Source organism: Falco rusticolus, chromosome 8 (genome assembly GCF_015220075.1).
Source record: "Falco rusticolus isolate bFalRus1 chromosome 8, bFalRus1.pri, whole genome shotgun sequence".
Taxonomy (NCBI): Eukaryota; Metazoa; Chordata; class Aves; order Falconiformes; family Falconidae; genus Falco; species Falco rusticolus.
Genome location: NC_051194.1, coordinates 30,631,993 through 30,651,142, shown reverse-complemented (window position 1 = coordinate 30,651,142; position 19,150 = coordinate 30,631,993). Strand labels below are relative to the sequence as shown.

The 19,150-nt window shown below is 42.6% G+C and overlaps 1 protein-coding gene across 1 annotated transcript in view; it reads right to left on the bottom strand.

Moving 5' to 3' along the window:
* Window positions 1-14,479, bottom strand: part of ACTR3 (actin related protein 3) — a 32,797-nt gene extending 18,318 nt beyond the window's left edge. Inside the window, exon 1 of the mRNA XM_037397271.1 lies at window positions 14,273-14,479. Within this exon, the coding sequence (XP_037253168.1) occupies window positions 14,273-14,316 (44 nt within the window). The 5' untranslated portion in view covers window positions 14,317-14,479. The remainder of the gene's footprint in view (window positions 1-14,272) is intronic.
* Window positions 14,480-19,150: the final 4,671 nt, after the last annotated feature.

The window sequence follows — 19,150 nt, the reverse complement described above, 5'->3', positions numbered from 1 at the left end:
CTCCCTTCCACATTGGGAATGCCACCACCGCTCGCCCATCAGTCAGGGAAGGGACCCGCTGCCACCTCCTGCACCTGGGACCTGCTCCTCCAGCACTGCCTGCCTTTTGCAGCATTCATATGGTGACTGGTACAGTAGCTAGGGCTGCCAGGGACTACACCATAAACAGCAAGCTGGATTTTCATAACTAAACATTATATAGAGAGATACATTCTTGAGTTAAAACAGAGTTTAAAAGTGTTACAGATGAAACAAAAAAGGTAAGTTAAAAAAAATAATGAGTTAATAAAAGCCTTCAGTTTTCCAAAGGCACAATCTAACAGCAGGGTTTTTTAAAAAACTAACTTTTTCAAAGATGAGGCTTTATTCAGACTGATCAGATCTATTCCACCACTGTCACTTGAAGTAAATACCTAAATCACGTGAAAAGAAGATGCCACGGGCAACCTAAATTTTGCAAGTATACAGTTTCCACCAGCAGTTCATACAGAGCAAAACATGCCTGACTAATGTATGATTCACTGGGGAATGAGGCACACCCTGTCTTCCCCGGAACAGCAATCACAACCGCTACAGAAAAAAATCCTGATATTAAAGATATCATAAGGCAATACCAATACTGGATCACAGTTTTCCACTAAAACACTGCTTGTCTTGCTTGCTACATAGCACTGAGGAGTGGCAGGAGGGACTTTCATGGAGACAGGCAAGCACATGTCATTTAAAGAGACACGGACCGGGCTTTCCCACACTGAATTTGGGGCACTCAGCAGTAAGAGAGCAAGGCACTGCTCAGATGAGTAGAATGGTATAAGCAGACTTCTATTAAAATATGTAACGCAAAACTGATTCACAAAATCCCAAAGGTGAAAACCTGAATTCAACTTTGATCATTCAGATGTTTTCCTTTATTTCTCCACATTCAGCTACCTGAAGTGGTTTCTGTAGGCCTATGAGCTCATTTAAGTAGAAAAGAAGAGAAAAAACAAAAAACAAGCACAGCAAAAATTTTTGTTGGATAATCATGACCTTCAGATTTACCTTAGAAGATAAGCTACTAACTATCCAAACACAGTCCATGAAATCTCAATACATATGTGTAGGTAGCTATACAGAGAACCATATACATACACCACCCCATACTACCTATCAATATGCATATATGCGGTGCTGATATTCCCCAGTGACTTCCCTGCAATGCCTTCTTCAAAAGGCAGCAGGTCTCACACGCCATCCTCTGGCCTATGGAGATGTAATGACGTGACAAAAAAAAAAAAAAAACACCACCACATTTTTTTGTAGGAGATGTTGGTACCACAAATGGGGTGGGGCTAGCAATTTACAAAGTTCTTTCTAAGTTAACTCTATGAATCCACATCTCAAATATTGGTGGAGAAGTATCTCCAGAGTCACATCCACCTCGGACTCACACCCTGAAACTGTGAAGTAGCTCTGTACTGACCTGCTCGAGAGATCTCTGGAAGGACAGCCAAAAGGCTCTCCACAGCGCTCTCAACAGCACTAATGTGATTTCTTATATATGTGCTCTCTAACCTGGAATAGATGTTTCTGAGGCTATGACATGAAAGCAATGTCACCTGAAGGTTATTACGTATTAGTCATGCAGGCGATTTTAAAGCCAAAAGGAAACAGCACTTAGGGTAAGAACTTCTAATGAGAACATCATTAACAGAACCTCCGTCTGCAAACTACAAACCATGACCAGGCGCCTTTGCTCCACTTCTTTCCTGTTCACACCAAATGTCACTGCATATATTCTCCCAAGTTACACACCCTAGTTCTAGCACAACTGAAATTTTAACAAAAGGGCGAGGAATCAGGGGACAGCTGCTTCACGGGCAATGCATTTCTTTAGCTGCTCAGAATTGCTGATAGCTCCTAGCAAAGACAAGTTAGCCAAGCACAAACACAGAAAAGCACTAGAGGACACGTCACCTGATCTCCAACTTCTGTAGAGCACAACTGGGTTACAGCCTACCCCATAGCCACTCCTAATGACCTGGACCAAAAGAAATTTCATGTATGGGTGTCTTTTTTTTTTTTTTTAATGCACCCCCAAACAGTAACAAGATGTACCTCCAACACTGGCCCCTCTGGAAAGATGCAATGAAAACAAACAAAAAATAAAAGTTTCTGTGGGGAAGGAAGAATAACAGGAGTGGGAGTAACAAACTTGAAACTCTCTGGAAAGGAAGTCAGTACTAGGCTGAAATCAAAATGGTCTCTTTCCAGTTTATCTTCAAGATGCATAAAGTTAGGCAACCAAATATATATATATAAAAGGACATTTTTTTCAGCAGGCTTGTCTTGTTTTATTCATCAAACTGCTGCCTGTTCACCATGGTTCTGAATTACTGTCCACCATCTGAGCCACAGGAACCCTTCTGTGCAAGCTCTCACTCAAAATGCAACACATTCATTGACTTGTGTCTTACCTTGCAGATGCAACGGGCTTCCCAAGAAGAGTAAGTAACCTTTACAGCACACAAGGTAGCTTGTGCGTAAGTCCTAACGTTCTGCTTTGGTGTATGCCACAGCCTGTGCACCAAGCACTGCAAGGTTTCTCGAAACAAGTGCACCTCTGTGAAGTCCGATGCAGAACCTGTCCAAGAGGCCATACTCCAAGCAAGTCTTGCATTCAGTGACAGGGTTAGCCTTTACACGAAGTCATACTAGATTGATTCATAAAAGCAAGCTGATACGGCTTTTTTGCAAGATGTCACACTTGCTCAGGCAGCAGGAGATCTGTAGTCCATATCCTCTTTCATCCAAATGGGTTTCAAGCCAATCTCTCATTTCTTCATTTGCTTATAAACACTCTCTGAGGCAAGAGTGCTTTGCATTTTTCTCCTGAAGCCACGTGGAAAAGACTCCAAGACGTGGGACAGAGACAGAAAGCCCAGTAACCACAGCACACATCTTAGAAGTATGATCACAGTTTTGATCCCTACTCCAAAGACTGCTGAATTATTTTCTTCCATGACCATAGAGACATGGATATAGATACCTCACAGACATGCTACATATTGCTTCCTAGCAGAAATTTTTGAGTTTTCAAGTGTCATTTCCATTGTGCCAGTGGGACTCACAAATTATCACCACACACTTAACAGCTGCACACAACAGGATATTGGCCATTTTAAAGAAACAGTGACAGATGAGTGGTTTAAAAGAAGGAGTCCCTGTTAATTTCTGAACACAATACCAATACCAGAGCCCAGGAGTTTCAGACCTCGGAATCATTATACAATTAAACTGTTTTCCTACAGTCTGAAATCAGATGCCCAGGATCTGGAAATTCTAAATACACCCTGGCATTTCTGTTGTCCTGCTTAGACAATTCCCATTTACATGCTAGCATCTCCAAACCTCGCGCTAAGTAGCCAGTGCACCAACCTGGATTTCATTCCACAGCTTTCTGAAGCTCCCTCGTGGGTCGACAACCCAAAGAATTTAACAGAGAACATGGCTGCATGGGGCCATTTCTTTGGATCAACCAAGAGTGGAGAGAAACTCCAAAAACAGACAAGAAGCCTCAATTATGCAAAACAAGGTACAGTGAAGAATCTTCTTAAGTCTGTTGCCTTTGCACGTGAATTGCCTTCATTAGCATGGTCTGCAAACCATCTGGCCATTTAAATCCAATCTCATAACCTCACTTCACCACAGCAGTAAATTCTCCACATGTATGACTTGAACAGCAGTAAGGACCATTATATCATTTGTACATGATTCTGCTTGCTAAAGTAAACTTTGTTTATGCAGATGTCCTCCATCATAGCTTGCTGCATAACAAGTTTTACAAAGAAACAGTTAAAATGATTGCACAAAAAAGAGTATTTTTCTTTAATATTTCAATTCATGAAATTTCAATCATTGCTTGAATCTTTAAATTATTATTAAGTAAACAGCATCATTATGAATGGCTCAAGATAAAAGATACAAAAGCAAGAAAGGTTATTTTACCATCTCACAATTTCATAGTTTCACAGCAGGCCACTGGTGTTACAGCATGCAAGATAGTTCAGATGCAACTACAGTTCACTGAAGCATGTAAACTGTTTGTGGCAGGTGTGCATACAGCAGCAAAATACACTGCAAGCTATGTTACCCTCACTCTAGGAAAATTCTAATTAAGTGAGCAGGTTGTAGAAGGCACTAAACAAAAGCTCAGAAAGTGGGGAGATTCTAAAGAGGTCACAGACGTGGCAACATGGTCAAAAGAGCATGAAACAAACTGCAAAACCGCCAAGTTTTTAAACAGAATGGAAAGGGATTCTGCTTTTTGGTCCCCAGATCCTTACAGATGGTATGTCCATCAAAGACTTCATCAAAACAGGCTTAATATTCTTTCCTGTTTAACTGGATAAGTTCTATGTACACAGAATTTATGATACAGTGTTTTTACTGCCTGATGTCTTTTGATAACAAAGCCGCTTTAAAAAGAAGTGGAAAACTTCTGAAACATGGATGAGCCCCTAGTCTTCATATACAGTCTCATGTGACTGAAAAGCCTGAACAAGCATTTATGTTTTTATTTGTTGCTTTACTTCTATCATCCTTATTGTACACCAGATGAGGATGAAAAGTCTAGGAAGTACTTACTTTTCAAATCCTCGTAAAGAGAAATAATGAGAAAATGATGCTGAAACAGGAAAGCCATCTTGCCCCTTTAGAAAAGGCCCAGCTCCAGCATCAGGCACGAACTGGTTAAGCAGCAGCAGATCAGAAGTCCCTGAAGGAGCTATTATATTAGGAAAATGGGACTTGTATTCATAAATTAGTTGACTATCTCTTTTCAGATGTCCTTGATAAAACACAAGATAGCAAAAGACTTTTCATATTTTTACGCCTTTAGCTAATATTACCTTTCACACGTCACTAATTTGCATTTTTAAATAGCAACCGCTTCTGTCAAGTTTTAAAAAAAAAACACTTGTTGATCAAAAACATTTTAAGTAATCGAAAGCGAAAGCCAAAGAATTAGCTCTATAAATGGAAAAAGCACATAAAATTAGAAGAGCTCTCAGATGAAGAATCTTGTTAAACTGCAGACAAGACACATGAAGGGATGGTAAAAGGCAATAATTCAATGACATATGGAACGTCTAAACACCAGGGATGTCACAAATCTGGCAGTCTGTAACCTTGGCCTTGGAATTAACTGCATTACTGTGTATCTGAAACTATTTTTTTACAGTATTACCCCTGAAAAATATCAGTCCACTCAATTCACCTTGGCAGCAAATACTTCCTCACCACATACTGTAACTGTTACAGTAAAACAAGTCATGAGCAGATTAAGGTAGCATGCAAAACTGACAAAGTAGGCTCAAAAGCAGTTTAGAAGAGAAATGCTTCTAACAAACATTTATTTCCTAAATAGGAAAAAATCCTACCTCTGAAAAAGGTTATCTTGAAAAGTATCTATATTTCTGTCTAGAACATTTATACAGTGCTGCTTTTTAATCAGCAGCTACATATACAACCCAAAGCACAGACATGACTAATGCTTGCTAGTAAAATTTAGCTAAAATGGACAGTAAAACCAGCAAAGCCACAGTCACAAATAGCCAGACCAGAACCCTCCAGGTGCATGACTTAACAGGAACACAGAGGTAAAAGCAGCATTCTGAACAAATCCGCATGCATTGTAGTAAGAGTCTCCAGGTGACAGTTTTTACACCAGTCTGGAAACAGAGGAAGCTACCACATTGTGCATCTGCTAATTTTACTGATGTCTGAAAAAAGGAGAATCAACTTTCAAATTTGCTCTGTTTACCTGCATCAAAACTTTAAAAAAAACAAACATCGATAACTTGACACTGAAAAAGTTATCTTCTCCTAACATTAAACAGAAGATATGCATTTATGACCAAAAGACTCTAGCTTATTGCTGAGACATAAAAAATGTACTTGAAAACCACCCCATGTGTAAAGTGTTTAAGACTAACAAAATCCAAGTTCAGGCATTATGATGATGATACCATCTAAATCTGCACTCCTAAACAGATTTATTTATGTTGTAAAATCCATTTCAAATATTTAATGCTGACATGTACTTTCACACAGAAAAAAATTACGTTTCCTTTGACTACACTTTCCTCAAAGTAAGAAGAGGAAACGGCTTTAGATATCATCTTTGTACCATGAAAGCAGTTTGTGTTGGCAAAAGCAGAATGCTCTCTTTCTACTTACTGCTTCCTTTGACACTTTTAGACAAATTCATTTTAACAAGTATCTATCTTAACAGTGCCTCTGTGTTACACCACACCCACACAATACTAACCTATGCTGCTAGTTTCTTTAATAAATTTCTATTTCATCTTTACACAAGTTTTCTGAACATTTTCCACAGCCTGACTACTCCATGTGATATTTCCAAATAATGAGGAAAGAATGCCCCAGAACTCTGGAAGTTTGCATGGCTGATTACCTAGTTGTATATATTACTTCTTATGAGGGGGAGATTAATTTGGCGATTTTCTACATCATTTGCCCAAATTAAGCTGAACATGGCACAGAAAGCTATAAGGAAGAAAAAACCCAAAAGACTAGATAAACTACACATACTTTTCAACAAATAAAACAAGGGATCAATTCAATCACCAAATATGTAATTTCCAAGTAGACAAAATCTTGCACCTTAAGAAATTAAATAGGTAAAATATAAGTCATACGATGTATAAAGAGCCACAGCTCATATAAACTTGACTTGAAAGTTTTTCCAAACAAATGCAACAGAGGGGCTAAAATTGTAAAGTTATTCCACATTTAAAAAAAGCTGAGCATTTGTGCTTGCTATTTGCACAATTTCAGCACTTGAGAGCTCCAGCTTTGAACCAATAGCTACTACGCTATCGCCCCAATCACAGCAATCTGAGCAGCGGGCAAAATGAAACCAAACAGACAGAGCAAGGACAGCAGAGAAGGAGCACACAGCAAGCACTGCAGCAGCCTGCCTCAGCACAATCCCAATCTGGCCGGTACACTGGTCACCACTTCAGCATTTCAGCAGGCAACCGAGTGTTCTCCATCAAGCACATGCCTGCATTAAAACATCAGTTTACATATTGTTGTTAGCCCATGCTTCTAATAAAAGTCGGCTTCCCATTAGAAACAGTTGTCTCACAGGAAAAAAATGCCCCACTAAGCTGTGGGCAAAACCATTTTATTTAATATAAAAAACAGGTCTCATTTAATAAGATCATTTAAAAAGAGATTCTTAAGTCTGACTGCAAATATGCAATCATATTGTGAAAGCTCTTGCAGATGATAACCAGCATGATAAATCTAAGGCAAGTCATGGCAAATAAAGTGCTAATACTGAAAAAAAAATAGATAAGTGATACTGCACCAACTAAAGAATTAAGATTTGGATTCATCCATTGATAGCCGGGTACAATCAAAGTACCACCAGACAACCTCCTGTCTGCATCTTGCTCTCTACAGACTGAGCATGCCAAAACACATCCTGTGCACAGCTGCAAACTTTCACAATGACCACAAGAGAATAATAAAGAGAAAAAGGAAACCCCAGAAGAAAAAAAAAAACAAAAAAAACAATCTACATTTATCTAGAGTTTTTCCATGTCTAGTCTTAACAATGCAAAATCATGATTAGAACAAAAAGGAAAAAAATTCTGTTATACCCTACACTAAGTCAGCAGATGAAATGAGGACTTTTTCAATTTTGGATATAATCCTAGTTGACAAGTGTTTTAAAAAAAAAAAAAGGGGGGGGGGGGCACCCAATACATCAGCACTAGCAGTTGGAATGAACAGATGCTTAGTTTTGATGGTTAAAATAATCCTGCTATGGACACTTAACAAGTTTGCAGTCAGTTTGCTATTTTTAAGCATCTACCCAAGGACAGGTTTTGTTAGATTGGTACACTTAAATATATTTTAGTTCAGTGACTAAAACAACCCAAAAATTAAGAATTAAAGCAATGGAGAGTCCTTTTCCTACACAAAGCCATAAAGAACTCATGAATTACACTGGGGACAAACTGAAATGGTTTTAGTTATTTTACCTTGGAAAATCTTTAAATGAAGAATGTTTATCCAAAATTAAAGTTAAAACCAGTTTGAAATGGTCAAAGCCTTTTTGCATTTCCCAAAGAAAGTCTGCAATGATGAAACTAAATTTTGAAACATTATGTTGAAACTCTTAAATTGCATGAACTAAAAGACCAACTTCAAACTTTCTTATATGTGCCTATAAAACAACGTAGAGGACAGATTACTACTCAGAAACTTGTACAGTACTTCTGAACTCCTAGAAACTGTATTTTAAATTGATTTAGACATGAAAATGTCCATGAGATTCATGCAATCAACATGCTTTCTGGGCAGAACGTTCCAAGCCTGATACTAAACAACAACCCAAGAAACAAGAAGGGAACCTGCCCTGTCCCACCCACGCACACCTACAACCCTCATCTCCCGCAGCCCTCTCCCCCCAGCCAGGGCTGGACTCTGCGCTCAGCGACTGCACAACCTTCCCATGCACGCACAGGTAGCAGCAATGCTGTACATAAAGTTGACTCATGTATCATTAACTTTACAGACGCAGCCCATGGATGCAAGTGGGTTTGCCCTCTACTCAGAAAAACCGTGTGCTGCCAACCCTCCCCCCCGCTTACATATATACATACACACACACAAAAATAAAGCTTAAATGGGACATGGGAAAAAGAAAAGCAGAAACAGAAGGACTGGAAGTTGCCATGCATCTTGGATAGCTTCTGACACACATTCAAACGAGATAAAAAACTGATTCCTATAATGGAATTTTAAAAAAAGAGTGTGTGTGTGTATAGGAATATATATATTCCTAACTGAATTCCTGTTATCCCTAGTTATACTGTATGTTCTGTGCATTCAGCATTGCAATGTGGACTGTGACGTACTATTTAAGAGACACCACAGGTCATCAGGGGTCTTTAGAACCTCTTTGCAATTATTTTTAGAAAAATGTATTAAACCACAATTCTCAATCTGGCACAACTCGTTTTTCCACGTTAAGGATGAAGCATTTTCCCTTCCCTTTCTAACCGCTTCAGCTACTGGCAAGCAAAAGATACTCCTAAAATCCTGGAAGAGTATTTTTTCCATATTCCATTAAGAAATTGTTCATGCTTTCCATACTGAGAAATTACTTGTGGGATGACACAACATAGAGCGAATTCATCCCAAAAGAGAATGTTTTCATAAAGACTGGAACCCCCGAAAGGTCATGACAAGATATCCGGTTGAAATATTAACTGCAAGAACATCACAGTGCTGAAATACCTATATTAAACAGAAGTTACAATTTGAAAACCTGTGGAAATAACATTCCAGAATGGGTTAGAAAAGGAAACTTATTTCAAGGTCCAGTATAAGATAGTAAAAAAGTTGCAGAGCAAATAAAATACAGGCTGTTACTTCCCCTTACCTTGTTTTCATACACTGGATTTCTCATCTCACCTATCTTTGCTGTTTATTGAAGATGATTAGCTTTTCATGGATCTTGTACACATTACACTACCAGGTCAAAACCCCGAGGAGAAACAGAACAACATAATCCTGTCATAACTTTTCCTATCATAAGACACTCAACCTATACATACTTTGCTCTACTTAACAGCATGAAGCTATACAGGTGTGACACGAACATTAGAGAAATGCAGTTTGTAGAGATGTCCCCCAACGCAAACCTCATTCCACCATGCGTACCACCTGAGCACCAGCCAACTTAAGCTGTCACGTACCCATGTTTGTCCTCCCTTCATTCACAGCAAACCTGGTTACAGAAACAGAACAGCCAAGAAACTCAAGAGATATATGTGACTCATTTCAAACAACAGCTTGCAACTTCATGTTGAAAAAGCTTGGAAACCCTGAGCAGGCTCAATTTTCCAGGCTCTCAGCTTGGAGGGAACCCAGGGCATCAAGGGACTCTTGTGCTCCCATCATGAACAGCGAGTCTTTCTCCAGTTAACCCAAAAACCTTTTTCTCCCCTAGTATTCAGAAAAGAAAAAGAAAAAAACAAAACACACATTTTTGTAAACTGTGTAAGGGAAGTGAAAAAGGGGTCTAGCAGCATATGACAGAAGATTACCACACAACAGATTTTTTTTCCAACACAATCACATAACCAATTTACTCAAGAGAAGGCTAACCAACATACATGACCCTACCAACAAAAGACTCTCAGGTACACTACCAAAAGCTGGTCACCAGTGACAGTCGAGTATTGAATGGATCCCCCTCATAGCCCCAGAAAAATGGCACACAAGTCTACAGAAAACAGTTTAGGTGTAGTAAATACACATAATTTTCTTTAAATCACTTTCATTGCTAAAATTAAGTTCTCATTTTGGAACTGCAGTAGGTTATACAGCCACTTACTTCAGCTCAGCTAAAGAGCTGTTAATTTGAACACTTGCAATTGGCTGTCATCCCAAATGAGCTAATTCAATGCTACACAAGTTTATAACAAGGGGGGGGAATGCATTCATACAGAAAGACACAGCTAAAACCAGCTTGTCAACCTAATCAAGCTAAATTCTGAAGTGGCGTAGGAAGAGCTTTTAATCATGGCTCGCAGGCTGCACTGTGTTCGCCTGTAGAACAAGCGGCAAGAACTATTCAAATACCCAAAAGGCACACAGCAAAAGACTGAAGCTTACAGAGATTAAAAAAAAACAAAGAAAAAAGTCTTTTTCTTTCTTTGGTGTGCTTTTCGTATACTTTCCTATACTTCTATTTTAAAAAGCATGTAATACTTCAGACTGTGGTGTATGTAAGGAAGTCTCACTCACAGCATACATACTGAGTTAGTGAGCATCATAAACATCTGCCAGTACTTGAAGGATATGAAGAGACCACCACATAGGTGCGCTACTTCATAGCTCGTTGTTGAGGGATATGGTGCCAACATTTTGTGGAAAGAAGGGAAATGAAGGAGCTCACAGCAGCCAAGTAAAATTGAATTAAATACTAACATGGACAAAGACCTCCCTGACAATAAGGCCCATGATATTCTTTTATAGATTTCCAAACATTATGACAATATACTTAAAACTAAACTAGACAATGCTAACAATTATAGAAAGAAATAATCTTGGGTTTAACAATTGCGTTTAACTGAGCTCTTCAACTTTTTCATTTCCACGTCTGTAACTGTACTGTTAAGATGCTGCTTCAGACAAGTAGCTTCCTAAAACCACAATTAAGTATTTACCTGCTCTTACTAGATAGCCATTACCTTATTTTCTAGATATCAGGTTTGCTTAAGCAAAGAATGCAAATTTCACAGTAACAGACATAACACTGGAAGAATTTCTGCTGCACCCATAATCTGACCGCTATGTCACTGACTTCACCCACCTGCCAGCTCCAGCTGTTTGACATGTAGTTGGATGATCACTATAAAGTTTGACTAACCAGCTAAAACCTCAAGAGGCACATGTCACATGTTCTCCCCAACCCCTCTGTGCTTTGGTCTCTTCATGCTTTGAAAAATGTTTTTAAAATTTGTCTAATCTGTGCCGGCTGATGTTGAAAAGCACAACTCTGCCACCTTTCTCACCCATCTCCTTCACCTCAATCTTAGCTGGAAAAAATGAACACATACACACACAAGAAAAACACTCAGATCAACAAACCAAACCTGTGGCTATAGGCATATGACACGTAGGAAGACACCCTTATTACCTCTCCTACATGTGCCCTTTTGCTGATTAAAGTAAATTCTCCTTGGACTGTAAATTAATTATCATCCCTTCCCTCTTAAAAAAAAAACAACAACCTACTGACTGGAATTTTTGTGCACTTCTAAAGCCTTCCCTGTTCCAAACAAGGCAGTTCCTTTCAACATTTCTGCTTTGGTGGTATTTTCGAAACCTCTTTCTTTTCCTGTTTTCAGGGGCTATCTTAGTCTGCTTTCTTTCATTTTGGTGAAAGATGAGACCTCAACTGATTCGCACAGAACACAAGGCTGACATAATTTGTGCGTCATGTTCTCACTTACACACACAAAATGAGATGGGCGGGGAGGGCTGCACAATTGAAAAATAAAAAAGTACAAGCATGATTATGCTGTCACATCCCACCGCACTACTACCCACCTGCTCCTTATTTATCTCAAGTACTACACTTTTTTTCCTATGTATATTCACCACTTTATACCTTTGCCTACTGAAATCCATTAATTCCAATAACCCCAATGCTCTGTAACATTTCCAATGTTAAACACCTTTGCCCCCAGTTTCCTGAAACAGAACTTCGGGGAAGAACAACCTTGGACTACAAAGTGCCCAGAAAGGAAAAGCCTGGATAGCAGAGCAGGTCTAGCTGCACTAAAACACAAAAATAAAGGTGCAAAAGATAAAAGTATCTTAGAGAAATCTTTGAAGACTGAGGGGAAAATAAATAAATAAAACAGGAAATCGGTCAACATCATCTTCAAGAAAATTACAGAATATGCTCTGTGCACTGACGTTGATTAATGGAGAACTTACACACAGATCTTCTCCAGGAACACTTGCTTTAACACTCATTTCCCTCAGTATATCCCTCACGTTAAAAAAAGACAAAGTCATTTCTTCAGCAGCTGTACGCTAGCATGCTGTTCCTGCTGGGCATCACTGAAAGCGAGTGCAAAGTGAGTCTCTCTACACCAGTGATCACCACCTGTATTTTGCAAACCTATAGAGATGTAATTGCTGACTTTAATGGGACTACCTGCAACGCACAAACGTGTGGGATAAGAAAAAACCTCTAGCAGCATGCAGCACAGTACGTTACAGATCTTGTTTTGAAAGATAAACAGTGCATGTACGTATCATGATAAACTCACACATACTTCCATTACACTCAGCCACCCACTCTCATTCCTGCTATGCTTCGTTCATTCCGTAAAATTCAAGGGGTTAGTCCTTAGTCTAACTACAGGCGTGACTTCTTCATACAACTGCTAAACATGCAGATGTTATAGACACATATATACCTGCACTTATTACAGACCTATTTATTAACATCCTACACCAAATACATTCTCCTGAAGGGAAGGCAAGCACGTGCCTTCAAAAAACAAGTGCCTGGATTTCAAAAGAACATGCCCTTTCTGAAGGGTACCATATACATCTGTACCTACAGCACGTTAATGGAGAAAACTGAGTTATTTTTAGTAGGATGGACAAGCGAAACAAAAAGATGAGTTAAAGAATCAGCACGCTATCGGCGGTACCTAAAGAGGGAAAGCCTTGAAAATATACAAGTACTTCCCTTTCCAGGGAAAGGCTGATGGATTATGCCTAAGATGAAATAACTTCATCTGCAGAGACCCCAGTGCAGGTGCAGCCGGCGGGGCATGGCGCGGTGTCACCCCCCAGCGCGCTCCTGCCGGCGGCACGGTGCGACCCCCGCCCGGCCCCGCCGCCCGGCCCGCCGCCCCGGAGCGGGGAGCAGGAGCCCCCAGGGCCTCCCTCCCGCAGCGCTTTCGGTGCCATACACCGCCGGCACCGCGTTTTCTTCACCAGCTGGCAGCTGCTAAGTAAAAAGAAGAGTTTCTACAACGCATTTGGTTCACGTTTGACACTGAAAACTGCCTTATAAGGTATAAAAGCCCGAAAGCAGGAAGAGGCTTTGACAAAACTAAGGAAGTTCCTCTGCGCTTGCTCCGTGGAGGGGGAGGGGTTTTTTTCTTCCACAGAGAGAAGTAACAGAATAAATGACATTACCCACAGATGAAAAAAAGTCAGCACGAGAAAGCCCCCCGGGCGGCACCCGCCAGCGCAGAGACCCCCAGCAGCGGGGCGCTCCGGGAGCCGGCGGGCAGCCGCACCGTCCTTTCCCCGCTCGCCACCCCGGCTCCTCAGCCGCGCAGGGACCCCGCGCCCCGGCCGGCACCGGGGCCGCAGGCGGCTGCTGCCAGCGGGGCGGCCCGAGGGCGAGCAGCCGGCGCGACCCGGCTGCCGGCGCGGGAGGAGCGGGGCCGCGCCGGGACACCCCTCCCCGCCGGGCGGCCGCGGCGGGCCCGCCGGACAGAGCGAGGGGAGGGGAGGGGACGCGAAGGCAGCCAGCTGCTGCGCCGGCCCGGCCCGGCCCTCCCGCTGCCGGCACCGCGGCCGCTCGGGCGCGGCTCCCCGGCCCCGCCGCAGGCAGCGCTACCCCCGCCGCCATCTGCAGCGGCGGAACCCGCCCGGCCCCGCCCCGGGCGGCACCGAGCTGTCAGCGGCCGCCCCGGCCGTCGCTCACCCGGTGCCGCAGTCCACCACACAGGCCGGAAGCCGCCCTGCCATGCTCCTCGGTAGCGGCGGTGCTGGGGACGGCGGGCAGCCCTGGGCGCGCTCCGGCGGGGCTCGGCGGCGGGAGTGAGGGCACTTCCGCAAGGCGGGCGCTCCCTCCCCCGCCCGCTCGCAGGCACGGCCCGGCGAGCCCAAGATGGCTGACCCGCCCCTCCCTGCGCGCGGCGGCGAGGGCGGGCGGACAGCCCCAGCCCGCGCTGACGTCTGATCTCGCGGCCTCGCCCCTGCGAGGCGGAGCGGGCGGGCGGGTTCTTACCCAGTGCCCGCCCCGGCCTCCTCCTCCTCGGGGGCGGCGTGCGGGCGAGGACTGCTGGAGTAGTATGTTAATGCTGAAAACCTGAGAGGAGAGGGGGTTAGAGGGTGTGAGGATGGTGCTGAAAAACTTTCCTCAAAAAGTGTCGCCGAAGGGCAAGTGCGGGAGGCCACGCTCCTCCCGGGACTCGCTGGCAGTGCCAGACACTGGCTGGGCCGGCAAATTAAACAGCCTTTGGGGAAGGTATCAAATGCCCCGCAGCACCAGCCCTGGGCAGGCCAGCTTCCCCGAGAACCGGGTTCACCTCAGCTGTTTTCAGAGAAAACCCTCAAGCACCTTCTGCCCAGAGACCTCCCCACGGGAGCACTGACCCCACACTTCACGCTCCACATCCCTGAAAATCCCGCAGCCGGAGGCGGGGTGCAGCTGGGCCGGCAGCTCTCCCCCCCTCCTGCGCTGGCCCCGCTGACCCCGGGCCGCCGCTCCCTGTCACGGCAGCGAGCGGGCCCTGCCCGGCCCGGCCCGGCCCCACCGCCCGCTGGCAAGCTCGGAGGCGGCCGGCGCTTCCTTGGAGTAGACATAGGCCCCCACCCTCATCTTGAGGGATTTTTGGGCTAAAGCGTGTGCAGCAGGGACTCCGGTGTTCAGGTGGGAGAAATACAAAAGATCTGCTTAAGTGTTTGCTATTTCCACCTTTCACAGCCCTTCAGGCCTTGAAGGATAGGCTGCTGTGTCCCCAGGTCTCCCCAGCTCCATGGTGTACTGTAGCTACATGCTTTTTGTTTGTTTGTTTCAAATCATTTTAATGGTTTAACAGTTCTAGTATTGGGTCTTGCAGGTATTTTTAGTCCTTTGCTTGCTGCTATGCCTTGGCAATGTAAGGATGTGAGCTGTGTGGTATAATCCCATGTCAGGCTGAGGACAATCATGATGAACGGGTAGCTCATCAAAAGGAGTAATTGTCAGGGCTCAGTGTGTACCAACGGGCCTCATCAGCCTCACCTGGGGCTTCTACTCCACACTCCCTGCCCAAGGGCACAGGAGGCCCATTTAAAGCTCAGCTCTGGGCCCTCAGTTTTTGTCTGGGCTGTGCTGTCCGTGTATGTTGTCCTATCTTTGCTTTCTGGTTTGGTATTAAACTTACCTTGTCCCTGTGGGCCTCCCTGGCTACTGTCACTGGCCCCAGGCCTGGTCTGCAGGCAGCATTCTGGCTGTACCTCGGACCTGTTTCACCACCACAAACTTGTCTGATGATCTGGACTCTTTTTGCCACTATCTTTCTGTCTGCCCACCTCACCTCGACCACGTACTGTAGAACGTGCCCAGGCCAGTGAGTCCCCAGTCCTGCTGGCTCTGTTACTGCAGTTGCCCCCACATGCCTTGAGGAGCCACTAGCCCTCAAGGTAGCCTCACAGTGGTCTTGCTTCCTTCTTCAAGAGCCGCTTAGTTTAAGCTATCTCTATTTAACAGGCTCATTCGCTGAGTTCACTGTAGGGTTAGACAAGTGTTAGTGCCAGCACAAAGGAAGGGCTGGGTACATGCCCTTCTGGAGGAGATAGGAAGGATCAAAACCATCCCTTTTTTTAGCAGCAGATAGACAGTTCAGTTGTGAAGTTCAAGCCACCATCTGGCTTCTGTGGGCTGCCAGATATTCCTGAGGAACATAAGCAAGGAAAGGAGATATTCAGAATATTAACATTTTTATTTTAATGTCAAAGCAAATTGTGAATAGAACATTATGAGGCAGTTTACAGATAATGAAAGGTATTTCTGCAGGATATTGTGTAGCCTGGCAGCTATGCTGTGCTAGAAAATGAAAGATGAGTATGTCTGAAAGCTTTTCAAAGACAGTGCAAATAGTCTTTTTTTTTTTTCTTTCTTTTTTTTTAATGTACCTGCCTCTGTGTGTGCATAGGTACATATTTATAAAAAAGAAATAATACAGTTATCACATAAAGTACCATGTGGACTTTTCCCTTTCCTCTTGGTTTTATTACCTGGTATTCAGGGTTATATATACAGCAGGTTCAACTGCTGCATCTGGTAGCTGGAGACCTGGAATGAGAAAGCGGCTTAGCACTCCAATTGCAGAAGTTCAAGTAACCCCCCAGAGGAGCTACAAGGGCCAAAAAACTGGCATGCGGAAGGTGTGGAGCTGCCAGGTCATGTCCTGGTTCTACAGCTCACAGAGCTGCCACAGAGGGGATCAGCACTACCAAGTTAGTGTGCCCAGCTGTAGTGAGTTTTGAACAGCATAATTGTCAGTGTACCATAGGTACCACAAATTATTACCTAGTATTTCCAAATAATGCTCCTAATTAGTCTAGCTAAGCTTCAATAGCAAAGTTAAAAGACAGATAGCAGAACTGCTGTGAGAGTATGCTGATGACTTTTTGCTAACAGAAGCATTGTTTCACTATGAAACATTAAATCACACACACAAGCACTTACTTTAATGCACTCTACAGAAAATATCCAGTAGCTGGATTTATTTTTTTCCTCCCTGTGAGTACAAGTGTTTCCTGTGAAATGGTAGGACACTGAGCAGGAAAGAAAATAATTACTGCAGTTCATATGGAAAGTGAAACAAATCTGTTAAGTAACTCTACTGTGATCTCTTGCTATCAGTTCGTGTTCTTCCTGAGTCTGCATTAAGAATGACATTGAAAAAGAGCAGTGCTGGTGCATTTTATTTTACTGAATTACAGTAGAATTTACATTTGAGGACCAAAAAGCATAGGGTTTCTCTCAATATCAAAGTGCCAAGTCAATCACAGTTTTGCAAGGGAAGGACTTAAAAGACTGAACTCCCTGGCCATGAGATCTCATGTTTCGTTTTATTAGTCTTGCCAGATGGAGTTCTTCAGGTGGCTGTGGACCCAGGCGCCAGTCTAATAAAATAAAGTTGCAAGATTTCTATTTAAGCAATGTTATCTCACATTGTTGTACTATAAATGCAAGTTTGGCATATTACTCATCAAAATTAAAATAGATCGATCCAAATTTCAATACTGCTTCCTTCCTCTATAGACCCTTTGTACTTTCATGCATTAGCATCTTAGATTATCTTGGTGGGTTGTTTAGCATCAAAGCTGTGTGTTCAAATTACAAAACTGAGGTTATAAAGCTAAAATTCAGCTAGATTCAGCAGGATTGTGGTGCTGACATATTTTAAAATTTTCTTGCCAAGGCTTGCTTACTTCTTCAGTACAGCAGCAATAGGAAAAGCCTACTGTCTGTTTTTGTGGTGTAATTTTCTGAATCTTTTCATCCTTATTTGGCCAGAAGTCGGTTTCAAACTTACGCAAAGCTTTTCACTGTTTCAGGGTGTACCAGATAATCAAATTTTTAATGTGTGGAGACAATGTCTTAGTATGTTTTCAATCTTACCAATTGAATGGGAGGGAATAAAACCCTAAATTGCATTATTCTGGTACCATCTTGTACAGCACACATAATCTAGCAGTATCAACATTCTATGATGCATCACAGTCCAGCTTTTATAAGCACAGGTGGGAGACAGGTGATCTTTTCCTGAATATCCATGATAACAGAAGTAATTACCATTGCAGAGAACCCTACTTCTGTTGCTGTCTGCCTCCAGGCAGTTTACAATGTAAATAGAAGACAAGAGAATGCAGGGGAATACAAATGCATGCGTAAGGAAGGAGAAGATAAAAGTTCAGGAAAGTATTTCTACTAGTCAACAAGTAAGCACAGGAGCAATCTAACAGTTTGATTCAGATGGAGAGAATTTTAAGACAACTTTCCGCAATCTATATATAAGTCTTGGGGCTCCAAAATTTTCCATGATGCAGGTATGATTTACTAGCTCCAGCAACACATATTGAAATGTCATAAGTCCTTCAGCCTGGAGAAGTGCGTACCTAGATAAAAGCATTACAAATCACTCCTAAGCTATGTGGGAAGCTTTTCAACATCCTGCTCATTCTGGATTGTTTTCATGCAGTTAATGGCCTGCCCTTGAGCACGCAGAAAGAACAACTCTGTGAATCCATATATAGATCGAGGCCTGGGAAGCACAGTAAAGTGTGAGGAACAAGAAAAAACAAAAGGAAGTAAAAGTTGCAGGGATGAAGGAATTTTGGAAATGCTCAGGAGGGCTGAGAATCAATTTGATCTTGCCCAGGTCAGCATATGGCAATGTAGATTGGTATAAACTGAATTTAAAAGACAGGTTAATATCCAGTACATCACAGTAAACATCCCTTAAGCCCAAGGAAAGCTGACAATAAAAGCTAGAGAATCAGCTAAGGAAAATCAGGTCTACGTTATTCATTAGACAATATTCACTTTATTGTAAGTATTCATTACAAAGTGCATTGCTGAATCATTTATCCATCATGTTCTGAGTATTTTAATATAAATAAGTTTTTCCAATGGTTGGTGGAATACTACAGAGAGCTAATAAAGAAAATGTTTTATCTGCCCTGATATAAGATGTATGTAGCTTTCTTCCAGGAAGGGCCACAAGCCAAATTATAGTGTTACTGGTTGATTTTGGCATAGCTATAGCAACAGCCATATGGGAGGCATGTAATTTCATGGAACTGC